The following is a 24503-nucleotide window of genomic DNA, read 5'->3' on the forward strand; positions in this document are numbered from 1 at the left end:
AAGAGAAACGGAAGCCAAAAATGAAGAGACCCATAAGCAGATACTTCCCAACTTTGTATTTTGTAATCAAAGATTAACATCAAAGAACTCCCCATTATGGTATAAACTATTATTTTACAAAACAAACCAACCCAAGACCTGTGTCTGGGTTCCAGTTTTATTGGAAACTAAACACAGGGCAAAAGGACAGAGTTACAGCAGAAAGGTACAGTCAAAGCAGCCCCTGGCTTACTTTCCGTCTAATGTTAAACCCCTATGAAAATATTAACTGACAAACAAACCGCCATAGCCCACACCATTGAACGTTGGGGTAAAATGTTTTAATTAGTTAGTCACTGTTGTTTCCCTGTTGCCCTGACTTACTAAATACCTATTCTGAACATTCCTATATCGTATTATAATTATATGTTAGAATAATGTAATGTAATATGATGACCTTGTACCTCTTTCAAACCAATGACCAGGGTTGGACCAGGTTTATCTGACATGTTCAACCCTCATTTTGGCAATTCAAACCAAGCCAGTCAACGCGGGTTGATCCCTGGTCAAGGCAATTTCAGATAGCACCTATGGCACAACCAGGGAGCAATGCATAACAATTACCTTACGTGTTGGAAATGGGCAGGGCATTTTACACGTCATATTTGGTAAACGGCTAACGTCGACTACTCCAGTCCAGCTGTACACATGGATGTGTTATATTAACGGCTACATTCGCTTGAGGTGGTTTTTGCCTTTTTCGAAAAAGAGTTAAAGCGCAAAATGGGAGATGGAAACAGCTTTGCTGAATAAGACTATAGTCCCGGTATCCATCGGGTGGGGTAAGGATCGGGAAATGAGTCCCATCCAGTGCGCCATACACTTATGGAACAAGGTGCGTAGTGGAGTTGTGGTGCGCTAGCCTGTTTCTCAGCCATGACGGGTATATTGACGAATTGGTTCAACAGCTTGAATAGCCAAATAACTTAGCTTCTAAACTCTTTGATTTAGCAAGCCGGTTTGCAATCTACAACCTTGCGTAATGTCAACTTGTGACGAAACTACGCTTTGCCTAGTCTAGTTTATACGCTCTAAACCAGTTGATGGAAACGCTTCTAATTCACATTTTCTTTTTTGCAACATTTTATAAGTTTGCTTAAAAATCGCTTAACAATTAGATGGAAACATGACTATAGTACAGTAGGATCTCTGCACCCAGCAGAGATTTGCACTGCGAGCTTGGGCGAGGGAAGAGAGAAATAATGCATATTTTAGAATTGACAGCGATTACACTCTAAAGCATAAATAAATAACTCAACGTCAAACATTCAACAGATGATTTTGTGGAGCCAGATGCTCTTTTCTACTCCTCTGGATTTCCTTCATTGCAGGTGCTGCAGTTAACAAGGAAGTAGGCTACTCGAGTATCAATTTATGACCATTTTAAAAGAGAACATTTCTCCTTGTTTGATATAATTGAAAGTAAAGTTAGGCTTTTTCGTCGGCTTCCTGGCTCCTTTAAAAAAAAGAGAGTGATTCACACGAGCCAGCAGCCGCGCTGAACTGCAGGTTGCATACCTGTGTCTCAGGTGAGAGGTGGAGATGAGAGAATTAAATAAAAGAGATTTTCATATATTTATGTCCTATCGCCGGAGGCTTTAAAATGAGCACTGAATATGAGAACAGAATTTGGTGTGGTATTTTACCTTGTTACCTTGTAGGGCTATAGATTTTTTTAAATAAGGATATTAGTGTGGTTGTACTATTCAGAAATTGGGAAAATAATTACTGAACTACTCAAAAAGAGTTGTGCTGAGATGGTAGATCGTGATCATGCCTGAAAAAAAATCATATATCTTTGCCATACCGCCAAACCCTACCTTCAAGTGCCTTATTACTTTGTTGTGTATTTAAATTTAAATGCAAATTGCTTCAAAATGTCTTTCACCCTGCTTTGCTTTTGTGTCAAAGGCTGCTTGAAAGCAGCAGGACTAAGGATCGGTGATCTTGGTGATCGAGTTCAATGTGCATTAGCGTGTTGGATGTGTTTCCATTCACTACAACAGTGTGGCGCCGCCAACACGGCGCCGTCGTCTGACCAGGAACCCGCAGCCAGGTCTTCCAGCTCCACCGTTTCACCTGTCATAGTGGGACTGACTAGCTCGGCAATCCTCTTGCTGTGCTAACCTTAGTACATGTTGCTAACGGCAAATGGCTAATGTAATTGTCTGGGCGGAACTTGTGCTTGTCAACTTTGGTTCCACATTAGGCGCACCAATCTACATAAAAAAATGCTAAGCATGACTGCCGATCTCCCGATCACATGCTGAATATTGGCTGATAACAATTGGCAGCTGATCACCTACATTTTACAGGTTTCTAGTGTGCAATTTTACAGTCAAATCCCATTCCCTTGGGGCGCCTGGATAGCTCACCTGGTAGAGCGTGCGCCCCATGTACAAAGGCTCAGTCCTTGTCGCAGTGGCCGCAGTGGCCGCAGGTTCAGCTCCGACCTGCAGCCCTTTGCTGCACGTGATCCCCCCTCCCTCTCCTATTTCACATTTTCAGCTGTCCTATATAATAAAGGCCTAAAATGCCTAAAAAATATTCTTTAAAAAAACTAAATCCCATTCCTTCAGTTGGACCGCAGAATTGTTGCTCCTCCCTGAAATCGCGCTCAACTCTTCAGACACTGCATCCCATTACATCTTCTTCCAGTTTTTCAGGATGGTCTCTGCTGCGTCTAGAGTACTGTCTTGCTGTTAAGACAAAGACAATTGAAGGTTATGTAAAAAGTGCCAACAGAAGTCTTTTCTAGATCATTTTGGATGTGGTGTGTTTTTTGGTTTGTAACAAAAAAATAAAATTGTATTTACCTTTATGAAGCAAAGGCGAATGTATTTCTCAAACTGCTTCTTGGACTCATCTCCAACAAATGCTGTGACTGGAATGGCTGCCAATTTCTGTATCAAATATTATTAAGAACGGCAATTAAAACAATGGCTGCAATGTGAGTGCATGTGAATTAGAATTTAGTATTATATATGTTATAAACCGAATGAACTCAGTGGATGTACCTTTTCTTTAATCATCCACTGCACAAACTTGTAGTCGTAGGCTTCATCCCCGACCATATGTGACAGGTCCTGATCTACAGTGGACACAGAGCAGAGATAAATACTCAGCAGCAGGGTCGGGGTCCAACAGACTGTCCCACTGCTGATCCACCACCAAACTGCTAAAATACCAGGATTTATGAAGTTTCAAATTGTATCAAAGGTTTCGTCTTCTCTCATTTTCATCAGCATGAGGCAATGTAAAGTTTTTACTTTTTAAATATTAAGTAATGAATTAAAAGATATTACATTTCAAACCTGTTAGAAAAATACTATTTTCTTTTTTTCTGCAAAACTTGAGTCTGAACTTTGATGAATGTCAATCATTGAGTAAATAATACAAAAAATATTAATTCCTTAAAGGCCCAGTGTGTAACGTGTTTAGTTGTTCATTATCAAAATCTGTGTTGCCCGTTCACAAACTTGTCTTTTTTCATGAATATTTACCACTACATCAATTCCAAGTATTCCTTTTGGCTTGAAATTTTACATTTTCATTCGCATGAACTGGGGTAGACTCTCCATATTCATGCGCCTTCTTGAAATACGTTAGCCGGTAAGGGACATACAGGACATACTGCTCCGCCTTTCACGTTTTCGCTGTCACATGATAAACTCACAGGTGCTGCTAATGCTGCTAATGGGTATTGTAGCTTCCCGGCCCCTGCAAGTCTGAAGAAGGAAACATGGAGGACCACACGTATTCAAAATACAAACCCTGCCTATGGCCCCCCAGTGGCTAGAAATGGTGATAGGTGTAAACGGAGCCCTGGGTATCCTGCTCTGCCTTTGAGAAAATGAAAGCTCAGATGAGCTGTTCTGGAATCTTGCTACTTACCTCCCCTTTCTCTGCTTTGCCCACCCAGAGAATTTGGCCCACCCATGAGAGAGAGACATGATGGCTTTCAAACAAGCAAAGTGGCAGTTGGTCAAGGCCACACCCCCACTCTCCACCTTGCCCCCTCCCTCTCTCCTCCTCAATAGCTACAGACACAGAAATGGCACATACTAAGGAAAGCTCATTGTGGGACTGGTTCTAGTGGCTGTAATTCTGCACCAAGGCTGAATTTCGGGAAAGAGACTTCAGATACAGTATTAGGGGACCACTAAGGTCTATATAAAAGCATCCAAAGAGCACCATGTCATGGGACCTTTAACTATTTATTTACTTACAACTTTCAGCTATTTCCTAATGCACAAATTGAAAAAACACATTCTTTAACTCCAACATTGACGCAAACACATGTTTTAAGTGTAGATAAACCTTTCTACATAACTGCAGAGTGACTTCTTTTGCATTAACTGATCTATTGTGCTTTAAAAGTCCAGTAACTCTTCCAACACAATGACAACTTTTACAAGTTATTTCTTCATTCTGTGGGCTCAAGCTTCCATTGCGCTTCTTGGATCAACTAGTCAGTTCATTTCTATGAAGCACATAACACCAACATGAAAACTAAAATGAGCTACCAAGCTTCTCCACTCGACTTGCAAGCAACAGCAGTGTAAATGTGCTAATGATGTCAGTTCAAATATTCAGTAACTCACTGAGAGATGTGACGTCCGCGAGCATGAAGTAGCCTCCCTCCGGGATGACGGGAGTCATACCAGCCTCTTGCAGGATGGCAGCCATACGGTCCCTCTTGCCCTCAAGTTCTTCTGCCAGGGAGGAGAAGTAGCACTCAGGCTGACCCATCAGCTCAAAGTCCCGCATTAAACCTTGCGCCACAGCCTCCTGAGAAGAGAAACGGAGAGCTAGAAGTTTCAGACAAAAACATAGAATTAAAATGATCCCTTGAGTTTCAAAGAACATATTGTGCAAGAGCTGTGCAAACTTGCCTGTAAAGGTGTCGGGCAGGTGTAAAGAGTATTCTGCATGACAGTCTGAAGATGCTTTATCAAGTGCTCAGGTCCTATAGACCAACCAAGCTAGGAGACACAATTTTTGTGTGATTAAAATTTTTTTTTACAAAACATACAACTTGCAACATGAACAAATCCCCCCTCCCTTCCGTTATCACCACCCACCAGACGCAAAGCAAGAAAAGATGACACAGTAACTACAATATGCCAGACCATTCAACAAAATAGACAATAAACCATAAACCAAAATAAACATGTACAAATAACAAAACCATAAGCCCATCATGCACGTCTCTCCCCAGCACAAAGATTCTTAGGAGAGGAGACACATTTTAACGACATGATGACAAGTTGAACATAAAAAGTTGTGTTCTAAATGCACAAATTTCTTACCTTCCATCCAGTAACACTAAATGTTTTCCCTGCACTGCCGATAGTGATTGTCCTATCCCACATTCCAGGCAGAGTGGCTGTAGAGAACGAAAACTACATCAAAACTTCAGGAAATTGAAATTGAGAACAAGTTTAGAATATTTCATCTTTTAAGGCCAGTGAAGACAATTTTTTTAATTAAACATTCAATATTAAGAACATAATTTCATGCCGAAAAAAAAATAAGTTTTCTGAAACACTGGGCTTGTGTGTACAAATAGTATAAATGGTCCTGAGGGAAGGAATCAAACTAATATGTATAACTAGAATATAATAATGAAATAATTTCCATGCGATGGAAACACAGAGAACTGGCTTTCAGAAGTAAGGTTAATGCATGTGTTGAGTCTAATAAATGAAAGAGGCTATCACTATTTGCAGTCAAGTATGAGACAGCAGCCAATGGTAAACTCTTGAATAAACTGTGTTAATGTGTCTGGTTAGCAACTTAACTTAGTGGTTTGTAGGGATAAGGGGGAAAAAATCAATACAGCATAGTATCGCAACACTTTCCGTGGTAATAGTAGGCCTGTAGCCGTCAAAATTACGTTGACGCCATATTTTTGAATCGATGCTTCGCCACAGCTCGCCACACACACGTGGGAGACCAAAACATTGCAGAATGGAGGACAAAACAGCAACCTCCTCATAGAATTCCCAACAAAGCCCTGCAAAAAGCCCCAATAAAAGAAAAAGTCCTAAAAAAAACAGCTCGCCCTAAATTATCGAAGGTATGGGAATACTTAAAATGTAGTCCCAAACGTAAAGGTGTCATTATTTGCGCTTTTTGCCAAATGGAGTTGGCATACCACACCAGCACAACAGCAATCTGGGAGCATCTGAAACGGAGGCACCCCATTGTCACTCGTGAAGGAGACAATAACAAATAAGTACTAACGTTGGCTAAATTAATTTCACGTTTGTGTAGTGTGTTGTGTAGCTTGTATGGCGAGTGGATTGTGCCATTCAAAGGATAACCAGGAGAAGGAGAAGGAGCAGGCTACCCTCCCCGTCGTCGCCAAACCGTGTGGAATTTTGAATTGATTTAATAGGGATTGCAGACGAGAGACCAGCGGCGACTAGGCGGCGAGTGCATGTACAAACATTTTCCGGCAGCGATGTGGCGACGGCGTATGTTTAGAATTCTCCTTAAAAATTTACACCTACTAAAGAAGTCTAAACTAAGTACGTCGCCTTACAAATGTGTGAAACACACGCCTTCACTATCTAAAGACGTCTGAACTATGTACAGAGTACAGTATATTGTCATTGTTTAGAATCACATTTTGTTAGTGTTCTTTTGCTTACTTTCTGGTTCTTATGTGTTACTCATAATGTGTGGCTAATAATATCATCATGCTTATAAAAAAAGTATTAAACTGCTGAATGAACACTCAAAATGTCTCCATAGCAACAAGAGACAGATGCCGTTTGAACAACAATCATAAATAAAATAGCAATTTGGCATATTTAACAAAAATTAACAACAATCATCAACTGTCTTACACCTTAGGACCGTAACGAAGGTATAGTCACAAGATATATGATCAAAATCATAAAAATAACAGCTTATATAGCAGGGGAGCTTGCAGCCTTAGTGATAGTTGCGTCCACTTGTTACCCAAAATGAACGTCAATTCACTCAAAAAATACAAACAAATGAACTATTAAGGGTATTCAACGTTAAAACAAATATGAAGGTTCTTGATTGACATTTACCCATTACATAATACATAAGTCAGTGATTTGGCTGGTCTTAGCTAGGCCAAATAGCTAGATAAAGAACACAAAGAACATAAAGAAGAGAGCCAGCCCACACAGCGAGACCGTGGTGCCTTTGACTCAAATCGATTTTTTTTTAATTGGGGGTCTCTGCAAAGAAACTAAATAAAGAACTTACAGTATATTTCGGATTTTTATCAGAAACTGCTTTATTGGCCAAGTAAGTGTAAACACAAGGGAATTTGAGTCTGGCTAGGTGTTGCTTTCAACACAGAAACAGACATAACGTTATGGCTAAAAACAAAGATAAACAAGGTAACGTTAAACATGAACGTTTCACTACTGTGTAGGCTACAGATATAAGTTGTATATAATAAAGTGTATACATGCATACATATACACATACGTACATAAAGTTACATGTAAATAGATCTATGAAGCTTATAAACAGTAAGGCAATTAGTGCCAATGATCCAGTAGATGGCGCCGATGTTCAATCAATGTTAGAGTTCCGCATTCTTCCAACAGTGCGCAGGTCACATAAGCTGATGAGATACTACAATTTAATTCATCGTATTATTTTTATACTGTCAGTAGGCTACTTTTAGAGCAACTTGTATAATGGCTAAAGGGCCGGGAACATGTATTGAATGAATTGAAATACATTTAAACCTATAGTCTCACTGTATATTGAACTTGAATTCATTCAATACATTTTTTTTTGTGGGGGGGGGGCACGTCTGGCGACGACGCTAGGTGTGGCGGCGTACTTATCAACTACGATGTACACTGGCGACGGTGTAGTCAATCCACACGTTAGAGTCACACGACAGTCTCCTTTGGTAGGTTATCCGTGGCACTATCCACTCGCCATATAGCTTGAGCTCTGCGCACTTCGGTGGTGCTAGCTAACTATCTTAGCTTTCCGTGCAGTTTGTTCGTGGTAGGTTAGTAGCTAACGTTAACGCTAGCTAGCTACTGGCGCCTAGACAGCTGTGTTTAGCTAACGTTAGTTATCATCTAATGTTGGCTTGAATGGTAGCTAGCTTACGGCTGCACATCTATGACGGCTGCAGAACACAGCTATCTATAGTAGCTAACGTTAGCTAACGTGAACGTTAGTTACTAACCTAGCACGAACAAACTGCACAGAGAGCTAAGATGCGTTATTTAGCCTAGCACCACCAAAGTGCACAGCTGCTAGTTCTAGCTAACGGTAGCAAGCAGACTGCAGTAGCTTTTAACGTTAGCTGTCTAACGTTAACTAACTCACGAGTCACGACTTAACGTTAGTTAGCGTTAACTCATGCTGTGGTCGTTTACGAGTCAAATACATAACATTAGACTAACGTTAGCCAGCTTAAACAGGCTGGCCTTTCATTATGTATAACAGTAAAATAATTGTATTTTATTTTGTGTAAAGCAGAAGATTTTTTGCTGTGCAAAACTGTTGTTTAATAAAGTATATTATTAAGAATATTTTGGTATTTATTTGAGATACATTATGGTTTTTATTAATCGAGCAACAGAAAAATAATCGTTATATTAATCGTCCAATTAGTCGTTAGATTAGTCGACTAATCGATAAAATAATCGCCCGATTAAACGTTTAATAAATAATCGTTTACCCCCAGCCCTAGGTAATAGTTCTTTTATCTATCTATAAATTGCAGGAACGCCTAACTGTCTTTGTGTTATGCGCATCTCTCTCGAACCGTTAGTCCGATGGATTTCAAACTTGACAGGTGTCTTGCTACGGGCACGGGTAAGTGCAGTGCCAAGTTTGACGTAGAAATGCAAAAGATATCATTAAATAAATAGGTAAACATTGGCTTTTGCCGCTGACCACTCCCCCTCTCACACTGTGGACCAGAGACAGAGAGCAGCGGAGCTTTGGCAGCTAAAATGTGACATACACCTCAGACCCAGAAATTTTTTTGTCTTTGACTTTGAATGAACAAACGACATTTCCCGAATTTAAGGACGTTTCAGAATTTCACACATGCAAAACACAACCAGCTACAGACAACAAGTGCAGACAGAGTGTGATGCAGGCTATCTATCTTATAAAGCGAGACATATCTGTATATATGTGTGTCCGTGTTTGGGGGGGGGAAGGTAACCTGCACATCACACGCAGACGCCACATGCAGAACACTTTAGAACAGCGGGGGCACTCTTTTCCTGCTATTGTATTAAAATGCTGTAAACTGGCAGAACATAACGTAATCTCGGGAGATTATTCCTTCACAGCGCTGTGCAATGCGAGAAAATCTCAGAGTTGAACCGGGCAGTTAATTAAGTCTACTGCTAACTTACAACACTAATAACATTACCGTCGCCAAAATACCCCCCGCAAATCAAATCCCCTTCTCTCTCTCTCTCTCTGCACACACACGGTCCGGTTCTGGTGTTTGATGAACGCAGATATGTGCGTTTCGGGAAAGCGACCTCAGATACAGTATTAAGGGACCACTAAGGCCTATATAAAAGCATCCAAAGAGCACCATGTCATGGGAACTTTAAATGGTTTGGGGTCCTTCTGTAAGTAATTTTGGGGTACAATTTGGTTTTGAAGAATTCTACATGCAGCAATACCACAGGCCAAGCAATCGGCCTGTTCCAAAGAGGCACATTTTCAACGTGCACTGCACTAGTTATATAAATTGCACGTTAGAATTTAACTTTTTGGTACCAGAATAAAAAAATCTATTCCTTTTTCAGTCCACTAGATGGTGCAGTTGAGTTTTTTCTGGTGAGGTTAGCTGATGAAACAGATGTTGACAAAGTTTTTCTTTGGGGACATAATTTGAAAGTTGAAAAAAGGTAATAAATTGCAATACATCGCTGCATACCGCAATAGGTTTAAAATTAAATTAATATCATATTGTCACATAAGTATCGTGATAATATCTTATCATGGCGCCTCAGGTGATTACCTCACATACTGGTTTCCTAGCTCGCATTTGAACTCCCCACTACCTTGGTGGGATATTGTGACTGACTAGGGCTAGCATGTTAACTGCTATCTAGCATGACCAGTTAGCTTGCCAGCCACAGTAGCTTATCCAGTTAACAGCACTTCTTCACCAAGCTTCCAGCAATGCCTATTTCACAAGTACACATGAATCTATTTTGCAAGGCGACTTTCTGCTATGACTGAACCCTAAAGAAAGGGTTGTTGCACGTAGAGGTTTCCATCCCTATAGCTGTGTGTAAAGAATGGAGGAGCTTCTATTATTATAGGATGGATGACAGTAGCTATATTTCCATCTACTTTTCAATCGAAATAACTGAAGTTCGCTAAAAACATTCATGCAGATTTTCGCACTGAATCTCACAACATTTAAGCTAACATTTGCGAACAAAGTTTGCTAGCCAAAATGGATCTCGCCATCTACCTACAAATGATTAATATTGCACAAGCTGTAATTGTGCTAATGTGCCAGCTGAACATATCAGGCTCTAATAAAAGAACGACACTATCAAAACATGGCTATGATGATGCAGATAAATGATTTTTGCTTTCTAAAATAACCGTTATATTTTGCTCGTAAATTAAATGTCCTTAAGTCCTAAAGTGTCCTCGTTCATCCACCTATATCTGTCTTTGATAACACCCGCCGTGTCTGCAAAGAAAGCAGAAATTACCTAAAATAACTTCTTCTTCTTCGTTTTATGGTGGGTTGCAAGCATAAAATGACCTAAAACGTAATCACAATTCATTATTTATTCGGCAAATGACGTTTCCATCAGCGTTTAACTCGCCGTTTATTGATTAAGAGAAAATCCAATTAGATCGAATGTGCAAACTTTGTGTCCATATTCGTGAAAATCAATCGACTTTTACTGTTTCCATAAAACATATTTCATTCGATTTTACTTCATTCACAAAAAAACTTGTGGATGAAAACATGGCTACTTATTGGCTCTTTTATACTTTTTTTTGTGAGACAGGTATGTTGAGCTGAAAATTTACCAATTTTGATGTGTTGGTGTCCCCTGTAGACGAGCCACTCATAAACCTCATCACTGAAGCACAGAGTGTCATGTTTAACACAGAGGTCGGCGATCATCTGCAGCTCATCTCTGGTGAAAACCTGCAGGAAGAGGACAGGAACTACTGAAAGCACTGGTTCTTCATGTCATGTCAAGTCAGCAAGCAACATAATGAGTGATGACTGATGTATGTGACTGTGACTTACCTTCCCAATGGGATTGTTGGGTGTGTTGATGATGATGGCCTTTGTCTTAGAGTTGAATTTACTGGAAAGCTCATCTGGGTCGAGAAACCAGTCTGCACTTGTGATTGTCTTATTTCCAGACTTCTAAATTTTTGCAGAAGACGTTTTGTGTCATGGCTCGTAATATCTGCTAACATACTTAAGACGTGCAGCAGATAAAATACATACTGTATATCGTCGCTGTCTGGCAAGAACCTTGCATCTCCATATTCCGTCATTACATTTTTTTTTTCATAAATCAATAAATCTATTGGTCACTTGGACATTAGTTTTGCATTGCCAGACCTTCCTCCACAGATCTGCAGAGAAAGGTCTGGCAAGTCCACACAACATTCCGGGATGGGAGAAAAGTATGAAGGTAAATATGGTGCAAAACGTGAGAGCTTGTAGAATACAATGTGAGAACTTGCAGAACAAAAAAATTTAACTTGTATGTTAAAATTTGCACTTGTAAAATAAAAATTTGCACTTGTAAAATAAAAATGTGCACTTGTAAAATAAAAATGTGCACTTGTAAAATAAAAATTTGCACTTGTAAAATAAAAATTTGCACTTGTAAAAATTATTCACATTTGAAGTCACAAAAGAAAAAAACATGAGAGCTTGTAAAAAAATCTGAACTTGTAAATTGAAATTTGCACTTGTAGAAAAAATATTCAAATGTGTAGATTGATATTTGCATGAACACAATGACAGCTGCAAACTTGTAATGCAACATTTACTCATGTACTTTTTTTTACTCAGGTTGATTTTCCATCACAACCACAACTCAGTGATTACAACCTCCTCGAATCTGTCACTGTGCGCTCTCTGCATCACCAAGAGGCGAATCTGCGCCTCGACTTTGCAACACTTGTTGCGCGATACATTTGGTGCAAAACTAATTTGTACCTGTGGACTTAGGCTGTGGAGCTCTGATCCAACAGAACGGGGAAAGCAGGGTTTCTATCGCCAGATGAGGGACAACTCTGTCCGGCTTATTTAGCTATGTCGCATGGAAGCCTGGTTGAATAGCAAGCGAGCGTTAGCTAACAACCAACCAGCCTGATTCTAAATAAATACCTTTTAATTATCTTAACACTTTTTAACAGTCAAACTGAAACACTGGCGGTGAGCTCCAGGTCCTGCAGACGGACCGTCACCAGCGGTATTCGGCCAGCGGAGCAACATCGCTATTATTGCCAGAAAGCTCGCAACTTCGCAACCTGCAGTCGGAGCTCCAGCGGGACACAGAGAGCCCCGCACCGGGTAGCAGCTCACCGCTAGTGTTGGTGGAATAGCAAGCTAGCGTTAGCTAACTAACCAGCTTCTAAATAAATACCTTTTAGTTATCTAAACACTTTAACAGTCAAACTGAAACACTGGCGAGTGGCGCCAGGTCCTGCGAGCCGCAGACGGACCGTCATCAGCGGGTAACACGTGCCAAGTTCTGCATCCCTGCCAAGACTTCCATCCATAAGGGGAAATAATGATTTTATAAGGCAAAGTAGCTACTGTTTAATTAAAATGTAGGCTATATACATTCCTTTGTCATGTTCATCAATGATGATTATAATTTTACAACGTTTAGAGACATCAATGTTTTATCAGACTATCATTTCCTTGCTACCTGGGTGCAAATCTCGGCAGCAACGAGGGTTAAGAGATGACGACATTCGGGCAAAATAATTAGCGCTGCCGCGAGGTGGATGTAATTCTGCAGAAGCTATTGTTGCTGCCTGCGGGCGTTAATGATTGGCAGTGAGGCACAACATCAGCAAAGCAAGCTGTGGTCATGGCCGGGGATGTGCCGATGTTACCGGGTGGGGCCGGGCTCTCTGTGTCCCGCTGGAGCTCCGACTGTATCGGTGGGGCGCGGCAGCCTTTCTGGCAATAATAGCGATGTTGCTCCGCTGGCCGATACCCGCTGGTGACGGTCCCGTCTGGCGGCTGCAGGACCTGGAGCTCACCGGCCAGTGTTTCAGTTTGACTGTTAAAAAGTGTTAAGATAATTAAAAGGTATTTATTTAGAATCAGGCTGGTTGGTTAAGCGGCACCCGCTTGCTATTCAACCAGGCTTCCACGACATAGCTAAACAAGCCGGACAGAGTTGTCCCCTCATCTGGCGAATAGAAACCCTGCTTTCCCGTTCTGTTGGATCAGAGCTCCACAGCCTAAGTCCACAGGTACAAATTAGTTTTGCACCAAAATGTATCGTACGCAAGTGTTGCAAAAGTCGAGGCGCGCATTCGCCTCTTGGTGATGCGAGAGCGCATACAGTGACAGATTCGGAGAGTTGTAATCACTGAGTTGTGGTTGTGATGGAAAATCAACCTGAGTAAAAAAAAGTACATGAGTAAATGTTGCGATTACAAGTTTGCAGCTGTCATTGTGTTCATGCAAATATCAATCTACACATTTGTGAATATTTTTCTACAAGTGCAAATTTCAATTTACAAGTTCAGATTTTTTTACAAGCTCGCTGTTTTTTCTTTTTGTGACTTCAAATGTGAATAATTTTTACAAGTGCAAATTTTTATTTTACAAGTGCAAATTTTTATTTTACAAGTGCAAATTTTTATTTTACAAGTGCAAATTTTAACATACAAGTTAAATTTTTTTGTTCTGCAAGTTCTCACATTGTATTCTACAAGCTCTCACGTTTTGCACCATATTTACCTTCATAGAAAAACGTTCTCTGGTTTATTGGCATTTCTTTAAACCAATCACAATGGTCTTGGGTGGCTCTAAGCACCGGACGAAGCAAAGGTGCCGCTGCAAATTAGCCTTAGTAAGGAACTTGTTTTGGTGGAACATGTGTACATTCAAAAGTTGTTTTAGTCGTGCAACAGAAAACTCAGATTGGACAGATAGTCTAGCTAGCTGTCTGGATTTACCCTGCAGAGATCTAAGGAGCAGTTAACCTGGATGAATAGACCTGAGTTTAGAATGCCAACACAAAGAAAGCGGAAGGTAGTAGACATCCGGCGAAATTAAATGAAACGTCATCGATATGGACTACTTGTGGCTGGTAGATTTGCTTCACTCACAAGCCAAAAAACCAATGGTAATCTATTGAATGGCTGGTAAAATTTGAACAAGCACTAGCCATTTGGCTGGTGGATGATAAAAAATTAATTTTGAATCCTGTAAGCTAAATAAAATGTACTCAAATTAGACATACAAGGTTTTTACCCGACAGTGACGATATATGAAACATGTACATACCTGCAAACTCAGAAGGGCTGAAAAGGCCCCCCCCCCCGAGAACAAAAAATAAAAAAAACGATAATTTATGATAGTTGATCTAAAAAATACAAAAGGAGCCAGAAATGACAGTCGGCTTGTTTATTGCTAAGGCCACAGGGTTAAAATTTAAATGATTTATAAAAAATGTAATAACATTAACTTATAACAATAACTTATTTCACCAGTAAATTCCTGTTAAACCACAAAAACAACCACTGGTTGGGAAAAGGGTATTTTACAACAACTTTGAATGTAGCACAAGGCTGGCGAATTTCAGCAACATCTGTGTTGTTTTTCAGACAACGGCAGCTATAGGCTATTGTTGGAATCCTCCAGTGAAATACAGACACACTTTTACACCGTTTGGCTGTCAGCATTTTAACCGTGTTTACTACAGCTGCTAGCTAACGCTAGGCTAACGTTACCTGCTGTTGAGTGTTACCGTAACTAGCGTCCCGTGCGGCGATGTTTCAGTTCCCTCTAACGTTCGTTTTCGGAGAATCAGAGAGAAGCGCTGGCATTTAAGTGGCACCTAAATAAGGCACCGAAATCCACGTTGCTATTCGGTCCGGTAGATAACGGTCGATAAGCTTTAATGGCTGTATTAGCACCTGGTCTCGGACCCCCAAATAAAAACCCTTCGGATCTACACGATTCACATGGATGATGACATGAACGACAATTTTCGCCAAAAAGCATCAAGTTTGCAGGTATGCATGTATGACAAACATCAGTAGCTTTAGGTGTAACTTACAAGGCGTAACGGTATCAACACAGGCTTGGCCCCTGCCATTCGCACCATTGGTACATAACAATCGAAGAAAGGTTCTATTATGATGACCTGGAGAAAGAAACATTACGCAATTACTAATATACTGTATGTACTGGGAGCATGGTTATGAATGTATGTATGAATGTCTATGACTAGAAACTATGACCTCACCTCATCTCCCTCTTCCACCAGTCCTTGCATGGTGCTGAATAAGGAACCATAACCTCCTACTGTGACCAGGATTTCTTTGAAGGGGTCAATCTGGCGCCCATGGACCTTCCCATAAACCTGAGAAAGGGCCTTCACCAAAGACGGATGACCCTTGCAAATCAACAGAAGACCAATTATTCAAACACCATAGTGTTATTACAATTATCAATGTCCCAAATCACACATTGTAAAAAAGCATTTAGAGGTGAAATCGAAAGTATCAAATTGTGTCTCCAGTCCCTCAGCAACACTTTTCCTTTACAATAACATTTATAAGAAATGTTAAATACCCAGGTTCCAAAAACAATTTGCTTTTTGTTGTAGTGAGTGACCATGAGTGAGTGGTTACAGTTAGTTTATCGGTCTTACAAAGCCTCTGGTGTACTGGTTCATCCTGTCCACTGATGCAGCCTCTGCTAGTGCCTCCTTGACATAAGAAGGTGGAGGGATGTCTGGATAGCCTTGGCCCAGGTTAACAATGGATGGGTCTGCTGCCACTGACGTAAACGCCACCCTGAATTGACAACGAAATAAGCCATTATTGAACAGACTAGAGATCCAAAAGAAATTCTAACTAAATAGAACAAATTTCTAGTGAAAAATAGCCACATATATAGTATCTTTGAAACTATAAACTGAAGTCTCTCACCCTATCACTATGGTTTGATGTCAGCATTGACTAAAAATTGTTACAAGCACAGCCAACAATATGTGTGTTTTCCATACGGTCTCACGTTGACCTTCCCAGTTCTGGATTTAAGAAGATTTTAGTGAAAAAAAAAATTCTACTACTACAAAATGCTTTTTTAGCCGTGATTTCTTTTTTTGGTTTGGCCCTTTAATTATTTGTGTGATTCTTACGTGCGTGTATTGTAAGCCTCACCAATTGCTCATTTTTCACTGGATTGAAATTTTTACTGAACATCCAATAAACCCGAAGGATAATTTGCAACATGTATTCATGTAGATCAATAGTAGTTGCTGAATGAATGAACCACTGAAACTGAAAGCCGTGAGTCCATGAACGAGGCAAGTGTCTGTGATTACTCTTACAAAAGGAAAATATATTTACCAATATATTACTTGAAATATCTTGAAATATATTGTAATATATTGCAATATATTATTTTCCATTACATTTTACATTATATATTGAAAAAACATGGAATAATATATTGATGATACATACAATATATTATATATTCATGTAATATATTGCAATATATACAAATAATTGCCGCTTTCAATATATTGCTATATATTGAACATGAATATATATGTGTTTATATATTCCAAAATACATGCTAATTTATATTTATAAATATCCACTATAATGTATTTCCATTTATATGGGAAAATGTATTGGTAATATATGTAAAGATATAGTTTCACATCTATGTTTAATATATGGTAGAATATATTTTAAATATATGTAAACTTATATGGAAACATATGTACAGATATGTGTTTAATATATGGTAGAATATATTTTAAATATATGTAAACTTATATGGAAACATATGTACAGATATGTGTTTAATATATGGTAGAATATATTTTAAATATATGTAAAAGTATATGGAAACATATATATACAGATATGTGTTTAATATATGGTAGAATATATTTTAAATATATGTAAAAGTATATGGAAACATATGTACAGATACAGTGCCTTGCGAAAGTATTCGGCCCCCTTGAACTTTTCGACCTTTTGCCACATTTCAGGCCTCAAACATAAAGATATAAAACTGTAATTTTTTGTGAAGAATCAACAACAAGTGGGACACAATCTAGAAGTGGAACGAAATTTATTGGATATTTCAAACCTTTTAAACAAATAAAAAACTGAAATATTGGGCGTGCAAAATTATTCAGCCCCCTTAAGTTAATACTTTGTAGCGCCACCTTTTGCTGCGATTACAGCTGTAAGTCGCTTGGGGTATGTCTCTATCAGTTTTGCACATCGAGAGACTGAAATCTTTGCCCATTCCTCCTTGCAAAATAGTTCGAGCTCAGTGAGGTTGGATGGAGAGCGTTTGTGAACAGCAGTTTTCAGTTCTTTCCACAGATTCTCGATTGGATTCAGGTCTGGACTTTGACTTGGCCATTCTAACACCTGGATATGTTTATTTGTGAACCATTCCATTGTAGATTTTGCTTTATGTTTTGGATCATTGTCTTGTTGGAAGACAAATCTCCGTCCCAGTCTCAGGTCTTTTGCAGACTCCATCAGGTTTTCTTCCAGAATGGTCCTGTATTTGGCTCCATCCATCTTCCCATCAATTTTAACCATCTTCCCTGTCCCTGCTGAAGAAAAGCAGGCCCAAACCATGATCCTGCCACCACCATGTTTGACAGTGGGGATGGTGTGTTCAGGGTGATGAGCTGCGTTGCTTTTACGCCAAACATAACGTTTTGCATTGTTGCCAAAAGTTCGATTTTGGTTTCATCTGACCACAGCACCTTCTTCCACATGTTTGGTGTGTCTCCCAGGTGGCTTTTGGCAAACTTTAAACGACACTTTTATGGATATCTTTAAGAAATGGCTTTCTTCTTGCCACTCTTCCATAAAGGCCAGATTTGTGCAGTATACGACTGATTGTTGTCCTATGGACAGAGTCTCCCACCTCAGCTGTAGATCTCTGCAGTTCATCCAGAGTGATCATGGGCCTCTTGGCTGCATCTCTGATCAGTCTTCTCATTGTATGAGCTGAAAGTTTAGAGGGACGGCCGGGTCTTCGTAGATTTGTAGTGGTCTGATACTCCTTCCATTTCAATATTATCGCTTGCACAGTGCTCCTTGGGATGTTTAAAGCTTGGGAAATCTTTTTGTATCCAAATCCGGCTTTAAACTTCTCCACAACAGTATCTCGGACCTGCCTGGTGTGTTCCTTGTTCTTCATGATGCTCTCTGCGCTTTAAACGGACCTCTGAGACTATCACAGAACAGATGCATTTATACGGAGACTTGATTACACACAGCTGGATTCTATTTATCATCATTGGTCATTTAGGTCAACATTGGATCATTCAGAGATCCTCACTGAACTTCTGGAGAGAGTTTGCTGCACTGAAAGTAAAGGGGCTGAATAATTTTGCACGCCCACTTTTTCAGTTTTTTATTTGTTAAAAAAGTTTGAAATAGCCAATGAATTTCGTTCCACTTCATAATTGGGACCCACTTGTTGTTGATTCTTCACAAAAAATTACAGTTTTATATCTTTATGTTTGAGGCCTGAAATGTGGCAAAAGGTCGAAAGGTTCAAGGGGGCCGAATACTTTCGCAAGGCACTGTATGTGTTTAATATATGGTAGAATATATTTTAAATATATGTAAAAGTATATGGAAACATATATATATATATACAGATATGTGTTTAATATTTGGTAGAATATATTTTAAATATATGTAAAAGTATATGGAAACATATACATACAGATATGTGTTTAATATATGGTAGAATATATTTTAAATATATGTTAAAGTATATGGAAACGTAGACATGAAATATAATTACAAATATGTGTTTAATATATGTAGAATATATTTTTAATATATGGTAGAATATATTTTTAATATATGGAAACATATGTATGGAAACGTAGACATGAAATATATTTACAAATATGTGTTTAATATATGGTAGAATATATTTTTAATATATGGTAGAATACATTTTAAATATATGGAAACATATGTACAGATATGTGTTTAATATATGGTAGAATATATTTTTAATATATGGTAGAATACATTTTAAATATATGGAAACATATGTACAGATGTGTTTAATATATGGTAGAATATATTTTAAATATATGGCATACATAATTTTGTCCCAGTGTCTTTATCGATACTTTTTAATAAAGTAAAAAAAAAAAAGAAGAAGCGTACTAAACAGTCGGCAACATTAAAGAACGGCGTGTTAATTGCTAAGGCCATATGGTCAAAATTAAATGATTTAATAATAATGTAATAACTATAACAATAACTAATTCCACTAGTAAATTGCTGAATTGAATGAGAAAAACAACCACCAGATGGGAGAAAGGCCTTTAACAACAACTTTGAATGCACCATGAGGCTGTAGGTTACCAGTTTCATTGAACGCACCGTCTGTGTTTTTACGACAACGGCAGCTGCAGATTGTTACATCCCGGTGTTGAATCCTCTACAGTGAAATACAGACAAACTTTATGCTGTTTAGCGTTAGCTGTCAGCATTGTAACAGTGTTTAATCCAGCTACTAGCTAGCAGTAGGCTAATGTTAGCTGCTGTCGAGTGTAGTGTTAACTAGCATCACGTGCAGCCATGTTTCTGTTGCCTGTAACATCGGTTTCAGAGCACCAGAGAGCAGAGCAGACATATCAATAGCATCAAAACGAGGCGCCGAAATCCGCGTTGCTATTCGGTCCGGTAGATACAGGTCGTGAAGGCACCTGTGCCGTATTATCACCGGATTTCGGTACCCAACCCTATTCAGGAAGAAGATTTTTATAAGTAAATGTGTTACGTGGAGGCAGGGAATAAAGGACCCAATCGCAGAGAGCAGGCAGGTAGGCAGGAAAAGGTTTGAGGAAGGGGATTTATTAACAAAAACACGGCAGCACTAAGGCTGGTAAAAACCCAGGGAAAAATACAAAAAATGCACAAGGCTGAAACAAACTGACAGGATAGGAATTAACTCAATAGACAGGACCAGGACACAAACTAGCAGGGCGAGGAAAACAAACTCACGCAGGTAGGACACAAAACAATCTGACAAGACACAAAGGGAAACACAGAGGCTAAATAAACTAGGTAACGAGCAAACACAGGACAGGTGACACCAGGACAGGGGAACAGGTGGAGCACATTAGACAATCACACAGGCGGGAAAACACAGGAAGCAGAACTAGACATGACAAGACAGAAAACGGACTATCACAATAAAACAGGAAACAGAACATAATACAAAACAAGACTGAAAATCACTCAATGACAAGGAGACAAAAGCCACAGTAAAAAAAACAATCCATAGGGACATACATTAAACAGAAGTACACAAATCGGGAAACAGAACCTAATACAAAGAACAGGAAAACAGGATTACACATAACAGGGAACATAAATACAAAGCAAAACACTGAAACCATGACAAAATGTTCCAGTCAGTAACAGTCGAATGGTGGCTAGAATGGCTCTGGGTCAAAGTTCAATATGGAATGGATTAATCTGCGTTATTTTCTCTCTTTTTTTTAAACGCATTATTTTATTCTCAAATTAATTTATTGAAATGAACGTGTTATTTTGACAGCCCTAATATAAAGACAAACTATTACATGTAAAAATATAGTGCCCTTTTTGGTCTTGATTGCAAGATTTTTTTTATATGTACCGTAGGCTATCAATATATAAACATATATGGTATATGAATATATGGCAATATATTGGAAAATATAAATATTAAATCACATATATAGGAATATATTGCCCAATATATCACATGATATTTTCCAATGTACTGCAATATATTTTGGTTTCGTAAGGGTAGTTCACGTGTCTGTAATAACAGCAGTTATCTAAACTGCTAAAGACAGGTGAACAAGTGTGTTGTTTTTTTCATTCGATAATGATAAGATACATCAGATATATCAGATCAAATTTTATGTGAAATCAGGTTGGCTAAAATGACAAATTTATTTGTTTCCGCGAGACTAGATTAACTGAAGTGTTCAATAAAATTATATATTGATTTCGGGGGCCTTATTTTTTTACCCTCTCTCTCTGAAAGTTGGTATTGGCAGTGGTTTACTTAAAGTGAAGTGTGAATGAGAGGCATTATCAGCACGATGTACTTAAATTGACTTGACATATGTTCAAGGTGGAGCTTTTAACTGTAATATAAATGTGGAATAGTTTAATGAATAATAACGCATCATATCTTAATTGACGTTTTTTTTAGTAAAATCTAAATCTGCAAAGAAACCAGTAACATTTCTCTGTCAGGTAAATGTAGTAATACAATGTTTTCCTCTGAAGAAGTACACAGTAATTCAGTAGTATACAGTTGGGTTGCATAAAGGCAGGGTTGGCAACTATTTCCAATAGGCACTTTTTTTTATATATGGTTTGAAATGGTCTTTACACCCCGACAGCATCAAATAACCTATGGACTCTGAAAAAGGAGCAAAAAAGAACCTTCATATGTAGCTGCTGTAATCCTGTAAAAACGGCCACCATTTCATTGGTTTTTACCAATCGCTGCCTCGCAGTGACCTTTCTCCGCTCTGCTCTGAAGCAGCGACGCAGTGGTGCTTGTGTAAGTCTGTGTGTAGGTCAGAGCACCGGGGGCAGGAGGGAGGGGTTAGACAGAGCCCCAAATAGATGCTACTTGCTAGCTTTTTAACATTATCAACCCTGCCTTCAAGTGCTTTGGAGGCCTTATGTATGTTATTTTGAGGTATAATGATTCTGGAGAAAGCTGCAAGCAGTAATACAGCAGGCCAAGCAATGCACTGCTAGTTATGTAAAACATTCAGCAACAACTAATTTATTAACATGAATGCATGTTGCAAATTATCCGTTATTAGTTATCCATTATCCTAATTATTTGGATGAACAGTACAACTTCCAACCCAATCCAGTAGAAAATAAGCAATAAGTGAGGCTTACAATACACATAGGCCTACACAGAAGTTGCAAAGATTATTTTGTAAAAATTCCCCACTTCCTCTTAATTGTATAAATGACGTGAATCAAATCAAAATGAAATAGCTCAAAGAATATAGGGCTACTGTATTTCACACCCTACTTGCCGGACTTACTTTGCTCTTGTCTAGCATCAGAAAACTGGCAGGGTTATATGTGATAACAGTATGGTGTAAAATGGGAACCTGATCAGAGTTCTGTAAACAGAACTCCTCTCCTGCTCTGCCGTACAAAGAAAAAACGTTATATTCTAAGATAAGAGAAAACACATATATTAATGCCCAGCGGGGGAATTTGGTTGTTGCAGCAGTACAATAGAAACAACAGAGATACATACAGATAGGTAGACAGACATAAATATTAAGAGGTACAAAAACTAAAATAGAAACAATACAAGAGTATTTGGAGACAAATTAAATGATAAAGTGACATGAAGTAGTGTGATTAATAGCAGCAGAGCCAACAGGTCTATGTAGACAGTGTACACCAGACTGATATGGTTAAGTAATGAAACTCAACAAGTGTTTGTCTGTATTACTGTAATTAGGCCTGATCGATTAATCGTTTTCAAATCAAAATCGCGATTTGAAAGAATGCGATTAGCTCATCGTGAAGACCGCAATTAATCCAATGTGAAATATTTAGTTGAATGTTTGGTGTAACATTTGATTTAACGCTTTTTATTCCTCTTCATTATTATATTTACGTTTTTTTCACAAAGTAAATGCTGGAATAATGTTAGATATCACAGACTATTTACAGAAATGTCGTATTTTCAGTGGATCTTTCATTCATTTTAAATTACTTTATTTAACATGATCGTAGAAGGTGCAATATGTAGCAACACAAAATATCGTAATCGCAATATCTATATAATATGTACATTATGATAAAGTGAGGGAATGAGACATAGTATAAGACGCAGTAGTGTAGTAGTTTTAGTAGTATTCTTTAACTTACCAGACATTCTTGTCCAGTCCCTGGATTCTTTTGGAGTGTGTGTGCCGGGATGTCATTATATGCTGCAACACAAAACCAAGATACATTACGCCTGAATTAACATCATTTTAAATGTTGCAATACCTACTACTTACTAGCTTGTCCAACAAGCTGTGTGATAGAAGTAAAATAATCCACCACTCCCTTTGGTACTGTACATTAACAAACCAGGACTTTGGTCAGTGGTTTTGTAACTGTTGTGAGCATGTCTGTGCATAAATTGAATGCATTATCCAGCCGCACTATACCCTCAGTGCACTGCCGTTAGTTTCGCATTGCCAGATCCTTCCTCCACAGTGCTGCAGAGGAGGGTCTGGCTAGTCCACACAGCATTCTGGGATGGGAGAAAAACATGTTCTGGTTTATTGGCATTTCTTTAAACCAATCACAATCGTTTTGGGCAGCGCTAAGCGCCAGAAAGAGCAGCGGGGCCTCTGTAAAATAGCCTCGGGAAGGAACTTGTTTTGGTGGAACGTGTACGTTCAACGGTTGTTTTAGTCGTACAACAGAAAACTCAGATTGGCCAGATAGTCTAGCTAGCTGTCTGGATTTACCCTGCAGAGATTCGAGCAGCAGCTAACCATAGTCCTCATAAATCCACCGGAGTTTAGAATGCCCACACAAAGAAAGCCCAAGGTAACGGACATCCAGCCGAAAAGAGGGCCATCCGGCGGAATTTCTGGTGGCACCGGAGCAATCCCAGAAGTGGAACATTGTGTATACAGACTACACTGGCGTTAATACACTGAGCTTTTAAAGTCAGAATAGTTAAAAACAACTCATATGCACCTCTCCATCCAAGCACCTAGACTTTTTTTAACAGTGTCTAATTTATGGTAAGTTTGCCAAATAGTTTATCACCAACCTAATATTACGCAGTATAGCTGAATGCAAAGTTTTAAAGTGGACTTCACTTACCTGTGAAGTACAAAACCTTCTCCTGCAGTTTATCGTAGATGAATGACATGCAAACATTGGTGCTTGGGGGTTTGTTGTTTTTTTTTTTTTCCACAAAAAAAAGGTTAAAAAAAAAAAAATTTTTTTTTTTTTTTTTTTTTTTTTTTTTTTTTATTTGGTTGTGTATATTTTTTCTAAATTTTTTTTCTGTACACCGGCCGTTTGCTCCGATGTTGCAACATGTATATCTATTTGCAGTTGTTTTAAGGTTCATGTTAACATTTCCCACTGCACCACTCTTTTTAGGACAACAATTACTACAAAACTCACCGCACAGATCTAATTTT

The 24503-nt window shown here is 38.8% G+C and overlaps 1 protein-coding gene across 2 annotated transcripts; it reads right to left on the minus strand.

The window, feature by feature from the left end:
* Positions 1 to 37: 37 nt before the first annotated feature.
* Positions 38 to 24234, minus strand: LOC120565715 (kynurenine--oxoglutarate transaminase 3). 2 transcript variants are annotated; one of them, XM_039811676.1, is made up of 13 exons: positions 24178 to 24234; positions 23221 to 23282; positions 15936 to 16080; positions 15528 to 15677; positions 15339 to 15425; positions 11318 to 11440; positions 11092 to 11212; positions 5352 to 5428; positions 4935 to 5024; positions 4644 to 4830; positions 3057 to 3130; positions 2856 to 2942; positions 38 to 2738 (listed from the first exon to the last, which is right to left on the minus strand). In XM_039811676.1, the coding sequence occupies exons 1-13, from the start codon at positions 24232 to 24234 to the stop codon at positions 2682 to 2684; spliced, it is 1317 nt and encodes a 438-aa protein (XP_039667610.1). In that variant the 3' UTR covers positions 38 to 2681. The 2 variants fall into 2 exon arrangements, with proteins under 2 accessions (XP_039667610.1, XP_039667611.1); XM_039811677.1 differs by lacking the exon at positions 24178 to 24234 and adding an exon at positions 23508 to 23754.
* Between the last annotated feature and the right edge of the window lie 269 nt (positions 24235 to 24503).

Source organism: Perca fluviatilis, chromosome 9 (genome assembly GCF_010015445.1).
Source record: "Perca fluviatilis chromosome 9, GENO_Pfluv_1.0, whole genome shotgun sequence".
Classification (NCBI taxonomy): Eukaryota; Metazoa; Chordata; class Actinopteri; order Perciformes; family Percidae; genus Perca; species Perca fluviatilis.